The 19529-nt window shown below is 49.4% G+C and overlaps 1 protein-coding gene across 4 annotated transcripts in view; it reads right to left on the bottom strand.

Annotated features, from left to right (window-relative positions):
• Window positions 1-2049: 2049 nt before the first annotated feature.
• The window catches only part of SCAP (SREBF chaperone), a 204369-nt gene continuing 186889 nt past the window's right edge, over window positions 2050-19529 (bottom strand). For 3 of the 4 annotated variants that reach the window (XM_075588144.1, XM_075588145.1, XM_075588146.1), the window contains exons 18-23: window positions 18998-19083; window positions 15391-15473; window positions 13395-13561; window positions 11598-11678; window positions 7437-7643; window positions 2050-6690 (exon numbers count right to left, since the gene is read on the bottom strand). In XM_075588144.1, coding sequence (XP_075444259.1) covers window positions 6445-6690; window positions 7437-7643; window positions 11598-11678; window positions 13395-13561; window positions 15391-15473; window positions 18998-19083 — 870 coding nt within the window. In that variant the 3' untranslated portion in view covers window positions 2050-6444. The remainder of the gene's footprint in view (window positions 6691-7436; window positions 7644-11597; window positions 11679-13394; window positions 13562-15390; window positions 15474-18997; window positions 19084-19529) is intronic. The other variant, XR_012799373.1, reaches the window with a different exon arrangement.

Genomic DNA, 19529 nt, shown 5'->3' with positions numbered 1-19529 from the left:
GGGACTGGGAAAGTGAGTTACACAGGGATAGGTGGGTAAGGGGCGTATCCTCCCAGCCCTGCAGATAGGGACTGGGAAAGTGAGTTACACAGGGATAGGTGGGTAAGGGGCGTATCCTCCCAGCCCTGCAGATAGGGACTGGGAAAGTGAGTTACACAGGGATAGGTGGGTATGGGGCGTACCCTCCCAGCCCTGCAGATAGGGACTGGGAAAGTGAGTTACACAGGGATAGGTGGGTATGGGGCGTACCCTCCCAGTCCTGCAGATAGGGACTGGGAAAGTGAGTTACACAGGGATAGGTGGGTAAGGGGCGTATCCTCCCAGCCCTGCAGATAGGGACTGGGAAAGTGAGTTACACAGGGATAGGTGGGTAAGGGGCGTATCCTCCCAGCCCTGCAGATAGGGACTGGGAAAGTGAGTTACACAGGGATAGGTGGGTATGGGGCGTACCCTCCCAGTCCTGCAGATAGGGACTGGGAAAGTGAGTTACACAGGGATAGGTGGGTAAGGGGCGTATCCTCCCAGTCCTGCAGATAGGGACTGGGAAAGTGAGTTACACAGGGATAGGTGGGTAAGGGGCGTATCCTCCCAGCCCTGCAGATAGGGACTGGGAAAGTGAGTTATCCCTTAGGCTAAGGTCCCGTTGCACGCGTCCGCACGGCTGGCTTGCTTGCCGGCGGCGCGTGCAACTCGCTGTACCGCGATCTGCGGTCTACATGATACTTTTCTCGGAGCGGGGGGGGGGGCGTGGCCAAACGGGTCGGGGGGGGGGGGGCGCGGCCATGACGTGAGGGGGCGCGGCCATGACGTGAGGGGCCGGAGCGGGAGGTGGGCGGGAGTGGGAGGATTGACAGGGAGGGGGGGGGCGTGGCTTGAGCGGAGGGACCCGCTACTCTTCCCCCCCCTCCCTCCACGGGCTGCAGGTAAGTAAAAAAAACACACACACGCAGGCACTCATACATACATACACACACACACACACACACACACACACAGACAGACAGACAGACAGACAGACAGACAGACAGACAGACAGACAGAGACAGGCACGCACGCACTCATACACACACACACACAGACAGAGACAGGCACGCACACAGACAGGCACGCACACAGACAGGCACACACATACACACACACACACACACACACAGGCAGGCACTCACGCACTCAGACACACACACAGACAGGCACTCACGCTGCTTTCACACCACACTCCTCCCCGCTCCCCGAAGCCTCCCCTCCTCCCGCAGCCTCCCCTCCTCCCGCAGCCTCCCCATTGGCTCACAGCCACACCACGTGACGCGTCAACGCTAGGAAACACCATTCTGTTGTGTCTCCTAGCGGCTGACGCGCCACAGCGTGTAGTAAGCTGTGCAGCCAGGGGGGACCGGGACCGGCTCGCGAGGATTCCCCTGCTGGTGGGGAACTCGCTACATTGCCGCCCGCGCCAACGAGCGCAGCGGGTCCCAGGCCTTAGAAAGGGATAGGCTGTTTGTTTATATATGCTCTTCTTTAAACTATTGCTTAAAGCTACGGGCTGAATAAAAGCCAGGGTTTATTTTCCCCAAATGTCTCCCTGGTTGTACCTCTGCACATGTCTCTTACACTTTGTCATAAGTTTTACGTTTGTTATTTATCTTTGGTTTTTATAATGTGACGGATGTACAAATACCATTGAGTAGGCACCATACACCAGTGTCTCCCGTCCTCCAGCTGCATCTATTTGTGGTTGAAGCTTCAGCAAAATAAATCAGCTGAGAGACTGACGAGTTATCGGTTAATGATCAGCTGGTTAAGGGGGGATTTAATACCACTTTTATTGTATGTGCGTGTTTAGGTATAAACAAGTACACCCAGAAATACACACATTTTGCTGTTATGAGCTTTGCATGTAGTACGTGTTCCAGTGTCTACTCCGGAGGAGTCACTTTCATGGAAGCCCATCGACACACAGCAACAAAACAAAAAGCACACGTACCCATCTCTGTGCCAAATGTTGAAGTATCTGCAAGTACATGTTGCGTTTAACATAGTAACAGCTACAACTTCATGGTCTGAGGATTTTTTTTCTCATTTTTTCTTTTATTTAGAATAAGTACATTAAGCCCTGTGCCAATGTTAAAAAGTACACTTTGTTTTCTCTACATTAGAGCGTTATTACACTGTACAGAGAAGTAGAAAGGAGGTAGGGTGATCAAAACTTGCAGTGTTTACACAACATAAAAGACGTTATTTGTACCCGTCCCCCTGTGGCGGCGGGTCGACAAGTCCATCCTGTTGGTGGCATTGCTTCAAGTACAAAAATACATCACTCCCCATTTCTCTTTGAATATATTAAAGAACAGGACACAAAAATAAATAGTAAAGCATGGGAGGCTATGCTCTCGTCGGAAGGTAATGTCCTTTATTTTTACGTTCACCCCCCCCCCCCGCTGTGGGGTAAACACGAACTTCACAGAACACGTTTTGTGAGCCGAGTGAAAGGCACCTGGGGCTGAGCGGAGACTCTTCATGGTGAGAAGTCGGGGGGTGGAGGGGTTAAAATCCGTTTTGGGGTCAGGACGTCCTCACTTGTGGGCTCCCCCCCCCCCCCTGGCAAAATTCTCACGATTCAAAACAATGAACAGCGAGACGGGTACGGGCGTGACACACCTGCCTGCGTCTATACAACGTAGCAGCAGCAGCGTGACGCACTCGGCAATGTCAGACATCTTTTGGTGGAGACACTAAAATGACAGTGTACAGAAGGATAAGAAAAGGAGAGATACAGGCCGCTCACGCCTCACCCTTTCCCGAGATTAGTTACGCCAATGGAATCTCGCTTCACCACTTACTTCCCCAATCTGGACATTTCTAATTCTTTCCTTTGGGTACACGGAGAAAATGGAAGGAAACGAGACGTTTCTATGGTGACCAATGTATCAGTGGTAGGACGGCATACGAGCTTTCATTCAAACTATGTTGGGGTTTCTACGCTTTCAATATGGATTTATTTTAACCACGGTATACCGGGCGGCACATTTATTTATTGCAACCCAGTGTTGTTACCTAACTGGCTGGTTTTGTTATCGGGGAATGGCATCCTGGACTTTACAATAGCTGCAAAGTGGAAGTGTCTCCCCCCCACAAACACTGCCCCCCCTAATATAGTCCAGGCCTCTCCACAAGGTTTCAGGAAGTGTTATACAGGGGGATTGATGCTTGGAATAGAGAGGGGGGGGGCTGTAAAAACTGGTATAACTTCAGCTGAAGAAACGGGAAGTCAAAGCAAAACGGGTGTAAGGAGTTCAAACAAAATGTTGGGTGTTGATGAGCAACAGTGGAGAAACCTCCCTTGTATGGTGTAGGGACCCTCCCTTGTATGGTGTAGGGACCCTCCATTGTATGGTGTAGGGACCCTCCCTTGTATGATGTTGGGACCCTCCCTTGTATGGTGTAGGGACCCTCCCTTGTATGGTGTAGGGACCCTCCCTTGTATGGTGTAGGGACCCTCCCTTGTATGGTGTAGGGACCCTCCCTTGTATGGTGTAGGGACCCTCCCTTGTATGGTGTAGGGTGTTTGTATCAATCTCGTATACCGGACGCTCTGTCTTTTAGAATAAGCAGTTATAATAACAGAACGGCGACGTATCCAGGCACTCAGGGCTGACTATGCCTTTGTTGTTACTGTATGTGGAGCAGTAGGAGGAATAGTGAAGTCTCTTGATGGCACATACTATATGATAATGGTATGTAATCATTTTACCATGTCTTGCCGTCACTTTCCCACTGCGTAAGTAAGAAACTGTGCTGGAGATCAAATCATTCACTAGTAAAACAGGTTTTATATAAAGCACACTTGCATAAGTTGGGCTGAATGACGGGATAGGAATAATTGGGAGAAGCTGCGTGATTATTAAATACCGTTTCCATGTGAAGTCTACAAAACGTCCTGCTGGTTTGGGACTGCAGTGAAACGGTCACTGTATCGAATACATTCTTATTAGACCGGGAAGGAGGGATACGTGACACGACAACAGTCCAAATAATGTCCCCCAGAAGGCCTGAAGTGACAGGTCACGGGGCGTTATAAAAACAAAAACGTAGGAAGGAAGGACCGACAGACTGTACAATTAACACAGAAAAAAAATAATTTTCTTTTCTTGTAAAGCGCTAAAAAAAAAAAAGTATAAGATCTACATCAAAATAAATTATAACCGTTACCAAAAATATTCTCTCTTATACCAGGACACACGTTAGACGCGACATAAACAGCAGTTGTTTCTTTGAAGGTGACGGGACCCGTTCCAGGCGGGAAGCGGGAAACTCAGCCGATGGCCCCTTTCCGTCAGTAGAGTTTTGGTTGGTAACTTCCGTAACATGGCTTCTTGGGGACTGCATGTGGGTGTCATTTATTCTGATCTCCCGTTGCCGCTTTGCTTTAGGGCAGGGGTGACCAACTCCAGTCCTCAAGGGCTATCAACAGGTCAGGTTTTCAGGGTATCCCTGCTTCAGCACAGGTGGCAGAGTCCCCTTGAGGACTGGGGTTGGCCTACCCTGGGTTAAATAGTTCTGTTAATGATGTTGCCATCCCCTACCCACTAGTGCAGGGGTGGCCAACTCCAGTGCTCAAGGTCAGGTATTGGGGATATCCCTGCTTCAGTAGCCACCTGTGCTGAAGCAGGGATATCCTTAAAACCTGACCATGGACCCTGAGGACTGGAGTTGGCCACCCCTGCCCTAGAACAGTGATAAATGCAAAGACCTGCACTGATAACACTCACATCCATTCCAGGTGCTCTCTGATAGCAGGGATTGTACAGAGGCCTGGAAGGTGGCGAAGGACTGAGGCCCCTCAGCCTCCCTTTGACACTTGATACTAGTAGGGACGCCAACCAATTATTAAAATGCAATTGCTCTCAGAGCCCCGGGGTCCTGTATAAAGGCCCAGCCATGTATCGACAGTGAAGGTGTTGAAGTATGTGTTCGGATTTGGCTCCGGGCTCATCATTATAGGGGCCAGACAAGGCAGCTACGCATTGCTTGGCAAAAGATAAGGGAAACTCCTGGAAGTAGTACTACGTATCGTACTTTCCATGGAATCTGATGAGCTCATTGGAGTCAAACTAACAAAAGGTTCAAATATTGTATGCAAACTCCATCCAGACGGTCCTCGGTTATCCGCCGGAATCCGTCCCGCAAACCACCGTCGGATTGCGGATCCAATGTTAATTCGCGGCGGTGAGCGCCGGATAAGCTGTTCGACGGACACCGGACCGGCATATATAGCGAGGATCACCTGTATACGTTCAGTGAGGATTGGGGCCTAGCGTGGGTCTCGCCTATTGACGTTGTATTCGCTGCAGTGAGGGAGTTTCCTCTTTACTGTCGGAGATCAGGAATCCATACAATGGTTTCTTCTCCTATCGCGCTGGCAGTGCGCACAGTGCTGCGCACAGAACGTTACAATCACCTTGCAGTTTAATGTTGGGGCCGGAGGTACAGGGAAGAGTGACATGCCCACGGTCATAAAGATCAAAAACTGGCTCACCCACTTCAAAGACCGCGCCATGACCACGGAGCTACTCCAGCCACGTAGCAGGACCACCTATCAGTGACTGCTACCCGTTGTAATGGCCGGTCCTATTCTGCTTTTGCGATCTCTCTGCCATTTTCCATTCCCCAGATACTGATCCCGGGGATAGAACAAAATGGCAGCCATAGAAATCAGTCAAGCTAGAAGATGGCTGCATCTTTACGAGGGGATTTCTGCACTAAAACAGGGGGGTGACGTGCGTGGCGATACTTGGTATCATTATATAATGCAGCATTTTCAATTAGGGGTCTTTTTTTTAAATTTTTATACAGGGTTGCTGCTCTCTACAAAAATAAATAAATAAAGTCCATCCCCCGGACAGTATGACAGCGTATAATTATTATTATCCGCCTGCACACTCGCCTGGAAGGGCCCCCTTACTTACAATCTACGCCCTGTGTAACATTCCCCTAAACTGCATCCGCGGCCCCCTCTGGGGACTGTACAAACTGACGCGCAATAACATGGCGGAGATATTCTCGTCTAAGGAGTCGGACATCTCTGGGGTGATAATGCCAGCGACGTGCTTTACATTCATTACGGATCCCCTGGGCTCCTGCTTCCTCTGAAACAGCACAAACCTGCCTTTTCCTCCACACTTCTTGAGCACAACCAAAAACCATCCAGGGAGAGACGGGGATAAGCAAGAGATAGGTCTGAGCTGTACCAAGAGAAGCTGCAGCGGCTGTACACTGCATAGTTCCACTGGAAGGACATTTAACATGTTAAGCGGACATTTAGAAAGGGAGTAGCCTGCCTTTCATTGTAGTATTAACCCTTCTAGCGCTGGAGGGGCCAGCTAGCGCCTTCTGCACTAAAGGGGTTACAGTTGAGCCTGACCCATGGGTCCCGCAAGTCCACCCATCTCAGTCCAACTTCTCCAGTACGGAAGGTACATAGACCAGGCTGAGCTCGCTGCCGAAGTCACAGACTATGGCCGCGTTGTCCAGGACCAGGATCTGGCGGGCAGGCTGGGCCTCTTCGCACTTCCCCAGGTAGACGGTCTGCAGGAGGTCCCCGTAGCCAATGTCCCAGAAGGACACGCAGCCCTGTCCCCCCGTCACTAGGAGATTGTCCGAGATCAGGCCCAGGCTGGAGCCACAGCCCAAATCCTGCAGAGAAAGGGAGCGGGTGTGAGAGAGAGAGAACCACAATACAGGGGGATCAGGGCACGGTTCCGTGGTCACCCTACAATGAGACGGTAATAACAGTGACATAAAGGATCAATGGTCCATCTAAGAGGTCATGGGAACCAACCTTCTCAATGCAGAGTGACAGGGACACAAGGGACAAATGCTTAATCATTACCCTCCCTGTATCAGGTGACAGACGGGATCATTGTGACCCTCTCCCACTCCAGGGGGACACAGCCAGAAAAGCCCGTTACATTTCCCCTACCGCAGGGTCAAGAACGATGCAGAGCACACGAGATGCAAAAATATTGGAATTACTTAATTGCACGAAGCCTGAAAAAACAACGTTTCAGCCCTAACAGACCTTCATCAGGGTACAATGTCACAGAAGGTATGAATGGTTATTTATTATGTGTATTCCACCTTAGGGTGACATTGCCAGAAGTATCATTGGACTATATTAGATCCCTAGTGTACTTAGTGACATGGGGACAAAGTGACCCTATGTCCCACTGCAGGATGCCACTGTGGCCACTGGCTCATTATTGCTTAGACAAGAGATATGTGGCTCACCCCTTATGTCCCTAGCAATGTGGGTTGACACTGGTTTCAATAGCCATTCCTTTAGCATCCCTGCGGAAGGCTGAGCCATTTGGTATGAGACATGGCCGTTATGTAGATGGAAGACATAGCCTCCCACGTCCCTCAGCCGATACGGTTCTTACCTGCTGGATGGAGTACAGTTTGATCCCTGTGCTCCGGTCCCATATGCTGATGACGTCATCCAGCCCGCTGCTGATCACACAGGAAGCAGTGCAGATCAAGGAAGTGACATCACCACGGTGCCCGTACATGTGGCTGACCCGGCTTCCCGTCAGAACGTCCCACAGACAGATCGCTCCATCCTGCCCCCCGCTCGCCAGAACCATAGTCTGCGGGTAGAAGGACAGACTGAGGGCTGGGGTGGATGGGGAAAGTGGAAACAAGCATGGGTGTGTCTATAAGGCTGCGACCCCGGAATACATTGTCACCCCATTTGGATGTCTGCAAACTGGCCATATCGCAGTCAGGCTCGTGTTGCTCATGAAGCATCCCTGTAGGTCAGTGTTTTTCAACTGGTGGTTCTGTGGGTTTCCCTAAAGGGTTCCACGGGGTCTCCCTAAAGGGTTCCGCGGGGTCTCCCTAAAGGGTTCCGCGGGGTCTCCCTAAAGGGTTCCGCAGGGTTTCCCTAAAGGGTTCCGCAGGGTCTCCCTAAAGGGTTCCGTGCAATCTGCTTGTCAGAGACCTAGCCGGCGGCAGAGGGTAACCCGCAAGTTAGGCCCAGTCGGAAATGGAGCCCAACTTCCTGTATCGGCCGCCTTTGTGGGCCCTCCTGCATCACCGGCTGGGCACAGACAAGAGGGTTTGTGAGTAAAAATGGGAGGAGTAGGGTATGGGGTGTGTGGTGAGAAAAAACGGGAGGAGTAGGGTATGGGGTGTGTGGTGAGTAAAAATGGGAGGAGTAGGGTATGGGGTGTGTGGTGAGTAATAACGGGAGGAGTAGGGTATGGGGTGTGTGGTGAGTAAAAATGGGAGGAGTAGGGTATGGGGTGTGTGGTGAGTAAAAATGGGAGGAGTAGGGTATGGGGTGTGTGGTGAGTAATAACGGGAGGAGTAGGGTATGGGGTGTGTGGTGAGTAAAAATGGGAGGAGTAGGGTATGGGGTGTGTGGTGAGTAAAAACGGGAGGAGTAGGGTATGGGGTGTGTAAAAACGGGAGTAGAGTATGGGGTGTGTGGTGAGTAAAAACGGGAGGAGTAGGGTATGGGGTGTGTGGTGAGTAAAAACGGGAGGAGTAGGGTATGGGGTGTGTGGTGAGTAATAACGGGAGGAGTAGGGTATGGGGTGTGTGGTGAGAGGAGTAGGGTATGGGGTTATGGTGTGTAAAACGGAAGGAGTAGGGTATGGGGTGTGTGGTGAGTAAAAATGGGAGGAGTAGGGTATGGGGTGTGTGGTGAGTAAAAATGGGAGGAGTAGAGTATGGGGTGTGTGGTGAGTAAAAATGGGAGTAGAGTATGAGGTGTGTGGTGAGTAAAAATGGGAGGAGTAGGGTATGGGGTGTGTGGGGAGTAATAACGGGAGGAGTAGGGTATGGGGTGTGTGGTGAGTAAAAATGGGAGGAGTAGGGTATGGGGTGTGTGGTGAGTAAAAATGGGAGTAGAGTATGGGGTGTGTGGTGAGTAAAAATGGGAGGAGTAGGGTATGGGGTGTGTGGTGACTAATAACGGGAGGAGCAGGGTATGGGGTGTGTGGTGAGTAATAACGGGAGGAGTAGGGTATGGGGTGAGTGGTGAGTAAAAATGGGAGGAGTAGGGTATGGGGTGTGTGGTGAGTAAAAATGGGAGGCGTAGGGTATGGGGTGTGTGGTGAGTAATAACGGGAGGAGTAGGGTATGGGGTGTGTGGTGAGTAATAACGGGAGGAGCAGGGTATGGGGTGTGTGGTGAGTAATAACGGGAGGAGTAGGGTATAAGGTGTGTGGTGAGTAAAAATGGGAGGAGTAGGGTATGGGGTGTGTGGTGATTAAAAACGGGAGGAGTAGGGTATGGGGTGTGTGGTGAGTAATAACGGGAGGAGTAGGGTATGGGGTGTGTGGTGAGTAAAAATGGGAGGAGCAGGGTATGGGGTGTGTGGTGAGTAAAAACAGGAGGAGTAGGGTATGGGGTGTGTGGTGAGTAAAAACGTGAGTAGAGTATGGGGTGTGTGGTGAGTAAAAACGGGAGGAGTAGGGTATGGGGTGTGTGGTGAGTAATAACGGGAGGAGTAGGGTATGGGGTGTGTGGTGAGTAAAAACGGGAGGAGTAGGGTATGGGGTGTGTGGTGAGTAATAACGGGAGGAGTAGGGTATGGAGTTTGTGGTGAGTAAAAACGGGAGTAGAGTATGGGGTGTGTGGTGAGTAAAAACGGGAGTAGAGTATGGGGTGTGTGGTGAGTAAAAATGGGAGTAGAGTATGGGGTGTGTGGTGAGTAAAAATGGGAGGAGTAGGGTATGGGGTGTGTGGTGAGTAAAAATGGGAGGCGTAGGGTATGGGGTGTGTGGTGAGTAATAACGGGAGGAGTAGGGTATGGGGTGTGTGGTGAGTAATAACGGGAGGAGCAGGGTATGGGGTGTGTGGTGAGTAATAACGGGAGGAGTAGGGTATGGGGTGTGTGGTGAGTAAAAATGGGAGGAGTAGGGTATGGGGTGTGTGGTGAGTAAAAATGGGAGGCGTAGGGTATGGGGTGTGTGGTGAGTAATAACGGGAGGAGTAGGGTATGGGGTGTGTGGTGAGTAATAACGGGAGGAGCAGGGTATGGGGTGTGTGGTGAGTAATAACGGGAGGAGTAGGGTATAAGGTGTGTGGTGAGTAAAAATGGGAGGAGTAGGGTATGGGGTGTGTGGTGAGTAAAAACGGGAGGAGTAGGGTATGGGGTGTGTGGTGAGTAAAAACGGGAGGAGTAGGGTATGGGGTGTGTGGTGAGTAAAAACGGGAGGAGTAGGGTATGGGGTGTGTGGTGAGTAATAACGGGAGGAGTAGGGTATGGGGTGTGTGGTGAGTAAAAACGGGAGGAGTAGGGTATGGGGTGTGTGGTGAGTAATAACGGGAGGAGTAGGGTATGGGGTTTGTGGTGAGTAATAAAGGGAGGAGTAGGGTATGGGGTGTGTGGTGAGTAAAAACGGGAGTAGAGTATGGGGTGTGTGGTGAGTAATAACGGGAGGAGTAGGGTATGGGGTTTGTGGTGAGTAATAAAGGGAGGAGTAGGGTATGGGGTGTGTGGTGAGTAAAAACGGGAGGAGTAGGGTATGGGGTGTGTGGTGAGTAAAAACGGGAGGAGTAGGGTATGGGGTGTGTGGTGAGTAAAAACGGGAGGAGTAGGGTATGGGGTGTGTGGTGAGTAAAAACGGGAGGCGTAGGGTATGGGGTGTGTGGTGTGTGGTCAGTAAAAACGGGAGTAGAGTATGGGGTGTGTGGTGAGTAAAAATGGGAGTAGAGTATGGGGTGTGTGGTGAGTAAAAATGGGAGTAGAGTATGGGGTGTGTGGTGAGTAAAAATGGGAGGAATAGGGCATGGGGTGTGTGGTGAGTAAAAATGGGAGGAATAGGGCATGGGGTGTGTGGTGAGTAAAAATGGGAGGAGTAGGGTATGGGGTTTGTGGTGAGTAAAAATGGGAGGAGTAGGGTATGGGGTTTGTGGTGAGTAAAAATGGGAGGAGTAGGGTATGGGGTGTGTGGTGAGCAAAAATGGGAGTAGTAGGGTATGGGGTGTGTGGTGAGCAAAAATGGGAGTAGGGTATGGGGTTTGTGGTGAGTAAAAATGGGAGAAGTAGGGTATGGGGTGTGTGGTGAGTAAAAACGGGAGGCGTAGGGTATGGGGTGTGTTGTGAGTAAAAATGGGAAGCGAGGGTATGGGGTGTGTGGTGAGTAAAAATGGGAAGAGAGGGTTGTCGTTCCACAGAATGTCACAATATTATTATAGGGTTCCTTAACCCAAAAAGAAAAGTTGGAAACCACTGCTCTAGGTATTTGCAAATGATTGCATTGCAGGGGTTTCCGACAGTGCAGGCGTACGTACGTATGTGCTCGGAATAACGATTCCTTATTAATGATCTTCTGTTTACACTGGTAATTTCAAACCTGAAGCATCCCACCAGGGTCATGAAACGAAGAAGATCGTTGGAGAAGACAAGTTTGCGAAAGTCAAGTGGTTCCATGACGAGACCACGTAACTCAACTATGAGAAGACACCCTAACAATGTCACTGGGGACAGGACCGGGATGGAGATGTTGAACAGCACCTTTATCTCATATAACAGCTTGTATTATAAATCCTTTGCTACCAAAGTAGCCAGCCACTTCTGTGCATCTTACCTGGTCGATGTACACAGCTGTGATCCCCCCCGAGTGTCCCTGCAGTGTGTACAAGCAGCACGCGTCCTCCAGCCGATACACCTGCAGGGAACAGCATCACGCGGTTAGTATGGCCCCAAAGAAAACAATGTTTAGCCTCCCGCGCTGCCGGAAGAGAACGGCGCCGCCTTCATTTGCAATAAGTTGCTGGCTCTCCCCCGGCTGGTAGAGAGTTAAACAAGCAGCCGCGCCGAAATAAAAAGATGGCGGGAGAACACACACATGGGTGAAAAGGGGCTCTTAAAAACACCAATTAGTCATTAAAACATATACAATTAAAATTATTACAAATCAGAATATACAGTATACGGAAAAAACGGGACCCCCTTTTTATTTCGTCATATCTTCCGGAAAAATCACAAAATTTTCCGGACAATATGAGCAATTACAGGTCTGTCACAGGAGATTGTTACATGTAAGAATTATTTGATAACCTAATATTCTTTGGAATTGGTGACAGCGTGATGACCTCATCAAGTGCGCAGTTACAAAATGGTGTTTAGCGAAGAAGATACGCGCGTTATAAAGTGCTCGAGACAGAGCAAGAATTATGGATTAAAACGCGGACATAAAAGGTTCCTGATAAAGGACGGACGCTGGGAGGACTGGAAAACTCATTCGTAAAACACAACGTAACGTTCATGAGCGGGAGCAGCTGATCAGCGCGTTATCCATTATACAATCACACAGCGGCGTTCTCATCTCCGGGCGCGAGTCTCAGCGGGAGGAGGAGGACATTGTGAAAACACACTTTGAAAACACACTTTGAACCCAATCTTTATAGTAATCTTAGTGTTTCAGATTAGATTATTGCAGTTTAACACATTTACGAGCTACGAAGAAAAAACTCCTATTTCTCGTTGAATGAGCATGAACCTCCCGCAGCGTATCTGGTACTTACTGACATAATACAGCGACATCAATTTAGTGAACATCAGTTGATTGTTTACATTGTGCTTCTTATACAATGTTAACCTACATCACAGACTTACAAATAGTGCATATTTACATGGGGATTGAGCAAGAGATATATAAAATATGAAGAAAAAAACCCCCCAAAAGTGGTGGCTTTCCCCCTGAACACAGTGTATAAACCTCATGTAGCCCAATCCATCTAGAAAAGAAATAGCAGAAGAGCAAAAAACAAACAAACTACATCAAAGTATTTTTGTGTATAAAAAGTGTGTGTTTTAACCCCTGTGCTGCTGGAGACAGGCTCTTCTGTAAGTAGTATCCTTTAATGTTCTGTGCAGTGACCAGATGTCCAGAGATATCGGTGTCATTGTACATTTTTCTGAGGCTATAGACATGGCCAGGATTCAATGTGTATAATGTACGTTTTAAGCAAAAAAACTAAATCAGAATTAAAAAAACGGAGTTAAATATTTGCTTTGCTGTTCTGCCTCTTTAAACGGTTGCCTAGGTAGGATATACACATTAGCAGTCGCTGTAATGGCACATGTATTCTGCACACGGGTTACATATCTGCTGAACCCCACCCCTTTCCTCAGCACAGGGGTTCTCAACTCCAGTCCGCAAGGGCCCTCAAGGAGTCGGGTCTTCAGGATATCCCTGCTTCAGCACAGGTGGCTTAATCAGTGGCTCCCTGCTTTAGCACAGGTGGCTCAGTCAATTGAGCTACCTGTGCTGAAGCTGGGATAGCCAGAAAACCTGACCTGTTGGGGGGTCTTGAGGGCTGGAGATGAGCCCCCTTGACTTAGGACACAGACGCTTCCCTGCAGGTCTCCTTGGACTCACTCTCAGAGTGTGGTCCTGGCTTCCTGTCACCAGCCGGCCAGCTGCCGCTTTGAGGGCGGTGATTGGTTTGTGGTGGGCGCACGCCACCGCGTGGGTCAGCTGGCACACGATGACGTCATCACTGCAGAACATGGGAGAGCTTGGGACGTTGGTCCTGTTCGAGGTACCTGAGGGAGAGGGGGGGGGGGGGGAGAAGAGAGACATGCTGACAATACAGAGAGAGGGCAGCGGTTCTGGCAGGAGACTCCCTCTCTGGGTCAGTATCCTACTTCTCGCCCGGGCCACATACAGCATGAGACGCCCTTGGAAGGTTTGGTCTTTGCCTAAACCCTTCAGTGCCGCAAGATGCACACGTTCCCCGCATGTTTGTGGCCCTCGGGACATTCCCTGAACGTCACGCCTTATTGCATGTTTTTATCGGAGGCAATGACCATGGTCCTCTGAAATTAGGGCTCTCCTCTGCTGCGCCCGTCAGGGAGTGGCTGGGGGGCGGTGTGATCTCTACACTAGGGGACACATGGAACTGGAGTCCGTTACACTCGGAGACCTGTAACATTCTGGTGTTTCATGTCCCAAATGGACCTTTCATCAGGTGTTGGACCTGAATAAAGGACCATATGGGACCTGAAACGTGGTCTTCCCGCTGTTCTTGGCTGTCACATTAAAAGGAGAACGTCATAATGAACGTGTGAGCAGAGCTCCCCTTTGTATCTCTGTCTCGGAGGAGACCTGCACTTTGAAGAATGTGTTTGTTCGATTAAGGTATCAAACTCTATTGAACCTGTTTAACTTACCGCTATCCTCAGGTCCCTTTGGTGCTAGAGGCTGGCCTGTCCCCTTAGAATGGGCCTCCCCCCACACAGTACCGCGACAAGCCCCTGTCATTGTATTCTCTCGCAGTTTCATGGCACGCACATTTGGACAGTTGGCAGCATATATCTCAGACTCCCAAGGCCCAATATGAGTATTTAGGTCAAACATAACCCCATTCCCTCTATCCCACAATGCTGCAACCTCAGAGTACTTTATGTATTATCTGCTCAGAGGCACGATTCATTACCAGGGAGGAGAGCAGCTGCATGTCTTAGGATGTGACCCCAATACTAAAGCCCGTGTGATCCCAGATCATACAGACGCGGTCAAACGCTTTACCTACGGGCGCAGCTCAGAGCCGCATGGCCACATGATAACCCTGCGGTGTACGCCGATGTGTTCTAGTGCCGACCATGTGTTCTAGCGCCGCCCATGTGTTCTAGCGCCGCCCATGTGTTCTAGCGGCGAACATGTGTTCTAGTGGCGAGTGGCGCCCATGTGTTCTAGTGGCGCCCATGTGTTCTAGTGGCGCCCATGTGTTCTAGTGGCGCCCATGTGTTCTAGTGGCGCCCATGTGTTCTAGTGGCGCCCATGTGTTCTAGTGGCGCCCATGTGTTCTAGTGGCGCCCACGCCCATGTGTTCTAGTGGCGCCCATGTGTTCTAGTGGCGCCCATGTGTTCTAGTGGCGCCCATGTGTTCTAGTGGCGCCCATGTGTTCTAGTGGCGCCCATGTGTTCTAGTGCCGCCCATGTGTTCTAGTGCCGCCCATGTGTTCTAGTGCCGCCCATGTGTTCTAGTGCCGCCCATGTGTTCTAGTGCCGCCCTTGTGTTCTAGTGCCGCCCATGTGTTCTAGTGGCGCCCATGTGTTCTAGTGCCGCCCATGTGTTCTAGTGCCGCCCATGTGTTCTAGTGGCGCCCATGTGTTCTAGTGCCGCCCATGTGTTCTAGCGCCGCCCATGTGTTCTAGCGCCGCCCATGTGTTCTAGCGGCGCCCATGTGTTCTAGCGCCGCCCATGTGTTCTAGCGGCGCCCATGTGTTCTAGCGGCGCCCATGTGTTCTAGCGCCGCCCATGTGTTCTAGCGGCGCCCATGTGTTCTAGCGGCGCCCATGTGTTCTAGCGGCGCCCATGTGTTCTAGTGGCGCCCATGTGTTCTAGTGCGCCGATTGCGATATATCTCACCTCTAAACTGCAGCTGGTTCTGGGATTTATGGGAATCCAGTGAGAAGAAATCCAAGGAACCGTTTAGCCTCGCGGCGACAATCCTAAGAAAAGCAAGAGAGATGTTAAATAATATATATAATAAACCTTTAGGCTTACAAGAGACTCTACCCTACTGTATGTGCTGTATCTGTGCACAAAACAGGCCCTGGGGTGGTGCGAAATTGCTGCACAGGTACGCGCGCCAGTTGCTGCGCAGGTACGCGCGGCATTACTGCCAACTTATTAGGCAGGGTTTTCATTATTTAAAGTATGTTTACTATCCTAATTGTAAGTTGTATGATGGTGCTCAAAGTGCTGGGGCTGTATTAAAGGAAGGGAGTATATGCTGGGTAATAACAGTTTTGCTCTTAGTACTGTGCCTTTAAATGGGCATAAGGTACCTTGAAGGTTAGATTGGGTTGCCAAAAGACAGCCCTCTCTTTCCTCATTAGGTAGCCCCAGGTTAGTACTCACTGTAATATTCTTTCTTTCCCAGTCTCCCTTCCAAAGCGTGCAGCCGTATAGGGTGTAGATCCAAAGCAGGGGTGTGCAGCGCACAGCAGTAATGAGGAGGAGCAGGTCTTGCAGTAAAATGGTCCTTTATTAATAATTCATGGTGTGGGACAACAGCAAACCTTCAACGCGTTTCGTTCAAAGGAACTTTATCAAGAAGTGCTGTGCATATTAAAAACAACAATTTAAATACAGCTGACTGCCTGATTTTCGCGCCAAACCGTGACGTCATAATTGCGTTTTAACCAATAAAAATCGTGGTCCTCGCGCATGCGCGCGGCGCCAAACTCTATGGTAAACTCTATGGTTATACTGATCCTCGCGCATGCGCGCGGCGCCAGACACTGTGAATAAACTTATTTCCTTATCCATTCCCCGCGCATGCGCGCGGCGCCAGAATGTCAGGCATCCCACTGCTCATGCCAGCCGTGTATACAGCAGGAGACATACGCCCCTCCGGGCGGGTCTTCGTCCTGAAACACGCCTCTGGCCAATGCGTGGTGATTCCCCCTCCTCCATGGTCCGCGCATGCGCAATGGATTCACGACTTAAATAATTAATTAAATCAATCCCTGTCAGGGAACAGAGGACAGGGGATTGAGGTATGAAACACAAAAAATCAATAAATGATATTGAATGGGCTGGAAGGCAGTAAGCTATATTATAATAAAATGACATATAGGCAAAAATGTGAGTATATAAATATACATTCAAGTCATCATAAATACTTTTGTAAACAAAAAATATATATGTGATATATTGTAAAAAAAACATATAACAAGACAATTTATTATTAAAAATTATATTAATCCAAAAATATATTAAATGATCAAATCAAGTAATAAAACATTTTAAAAACAACAATGTATCTTGTGCCTAATTTAAGCAACAGCAAATTGCATGCCCTGATGGATGAAAATGATGGTCATATGAATTTCTAGTTTTGTTACTCAATGTATTCCTATCAATGGTGGAGTATTATACATGTATATTTTTAGATTAAATTTTTAATTTGAGCACCTTGACCTGACTCAGAGTTAGCCTATCTAGACGATTCTAAAGTACTGATTATGGTTATTACCAATAACAAGAGTGATCTATATAGAATCTTGATTATATTCATAGAGGTGTATACTAATTTTTGGTCATAATGAATATTTTGTAGGGATATGAAAATGAATCCCAATAAAAGGACTTAGTTATGTTTCTCTCATCTATTTATAGATTTAAGGTATGGTATATATAATGTTTTACCCGAAACCATTACATTCATTTAAGGAAATGGTTAATGTTCCATTCTATATTTATTCCCTCAGGGAACCTTGTTCTTAATGTGAATATCCAATAGGATTCTCTACAGTCTAATGTTTTTACAATGTTACCCCCTCTTTCTTTTCTGATTATCTTCTCAATACCCACAAATGAGAAGTTACTGATGCCGCCTTGTTCACATTCCGAAAAATGTTTTGATACAGGGTGTTCCTTGTCATTTTTACGTATCAACCTGCAATGTTCTTGCATCCTAATTTTTAGTGCCCTTGTGGTCCTACCAACATATCTCTTCCCACAGGGGAATGGATAAGGAAATAAGTTTATTCACAGTGTCTGGCGCCGCGCGCATGCGCGAGGATCAGTATAACCATAGAGTTTGGCGCCGCGCGCATGCGCGAGGACCACGATTTTTATTGGTTAAAACGCAATTATGACGTCACGGTTTGGCGCGAAAATCAGGCAGTCAGCTGTATTTAAATTGTTGTTTTTAATATGCACAGCACTTCTTGATAAAGTTCCTTTGAACGAAACGCGTTGAAGGTTTGCTGTTGTCCCACACCATGAATTATTAATAAAGGACCATTTTACTGCAAGACCTGCTCCTCCTCATTACTGCTGTGCGCTGCACATCCCTGCTTTGTTTACTATCCTAACTGCATAACACATTACAGAGTATGTATGTATGTATGTATCTATACTATAATTCTAAGTTGGATTCCGTTTTCCGTTTGTTTGTATGTCAGAAGCATCGAAATCTCACAAACGGCACCACGTAGCACAACGAAACTGTCACTGCACATTCTTCGGCGGATTTCTAGGTCAACGCAACTATTTTGAGCTTCCAATGTGACTCACCTCCCAAATTATGGACATTCTAATGTCCAGCAAATCTCTTACAGCAGGAGTAGGGGGGAGGAGGGGCGTGGCTACAAAGGGAGGGGCGTGTTTGTGCCTGCTTCAGTGCTGTGTGTGTCTGATGTGAGATGTGCCAGGTGGGGAGAGAAAACGGAGTGAGGGAGGGGGGGGGGGAGAGAAAACGGAGTGAGGGGGGGGGGGAGAGAGAGAAAACAGAGTGGGGGTGGGGGAGAAAACGAAATGAGGGGGGGGAGAAAACAGAGTGAGGGTGGGAAAGAAAACGGAGTGAGGGGAGGAAAAGAAAACGGAGTGAGGGGGGGAAAGAAAACGGAGTGAGGGGGGAAAGAAAACGGAGTGAGTGAGGGGGAAAGAAAACGGAGTGAATGAGTGGGGACGGACGGAATGAGGGGGGAGGAGAAAACGAAGTGAGTGGGGGGGGGGTGAGAAAACGGAGTGAGTGGGGGGGGGGGAGAAAACGGAGTGAGTGGGGGGAGAAAACAGAGTGAGTGGGGGAGAAAACAGAGTGAGTGGGGGAGAAAACAGAGTGAGTGGGGGGGGAGAAAACGGAGTGCATGGGGGGGGGGAGAAAACAGAGTTAGTGGGGGGGGGGGGGGGGGGGAGAAAACAGAGTGAGTGGCAGGGAGAAAACAGAGTGAGTGGGGGGGAGAACACGCACTGAGGGGGGGAGATGTACCAACCATGTTTTACCTACTGCTGCTATTCCATATGAAACCTTCCGACCTATTGCAGTGAATGGGCTGTCATCCAGCGCCAGGCGGGGGGGGGGGTCTTGTTGAATAGCACCACTTAGTAAAAATGGGCCGAAGTATTTTTTATATGAATGCTACTTTGGATCTGATAAGAGGGGCCGCACCATCCTTTCCAATGTCCCCCAAGGTAACAAGAACATTGACTTTCAGGTTCACAAGCAGGGCGATCTGCTCACCTGTGATTCAGGAACACGAGAGCCGTGACCCCGCTCTGACCCTCACAGTTATTGCAGCGCCGACTCCCGTCTATAGCGTCCCATACCTGCGGGGAGGAAGGGGCAGCGTGACGCGCAAGGCTGGCGAACCCAGGAGAACTAGCAGGCATCTCACGTCCTCATCCAGCCAGAGGTGGGAAGCCATTTACACACGACCAGCACACAAAACGCACGTGGAGGCCACCGGCTGTGACAGTCACAACAGTAACACGGTCGCATGTGTGACACGTCTGCAGGAACGTGCATCACAGAGGAAGTTCATATTACCTGCCAGGAAATGGTAAGTATCTCGTTCGGAGGAGCTGTGGCTGCAGCCCCGGGACGTGGATGGAGGCTGGTTAGGAACACAGGGGAGGAGGGGAAGTTCTTGCAGAAGGAGTGCAAGGTTTAGATTTCACTTGCGTATTGCACACATTACATAGAGTAGCGCTTCTCACCTTCAGTCCTCAAACCCTCCCCCCCCCCCGCCAGGTCAGGTTTTCAGGATATCCCT

Source organism: Ascaphus truei, chromosome 2 (assembly GCF_040206685.1).
Source record: "Ascaphus truei isolate aAscTru1 chromosome 2, aAscTru1.hap1, whole genome shotgun sequence".
NCBI classification, from domain to species: domain Eukaryota; kingdom Metazoa; phylum Chordata; class Amphibia; order Anura; family Ascaphidae; genus Ascaphus; species Ascaphus truei.
The sequence above is the reverse complement of the archived record's forward strand: the minus strand, read 5'-3'. Positions and strand labels throughout refer to the sequence as shown.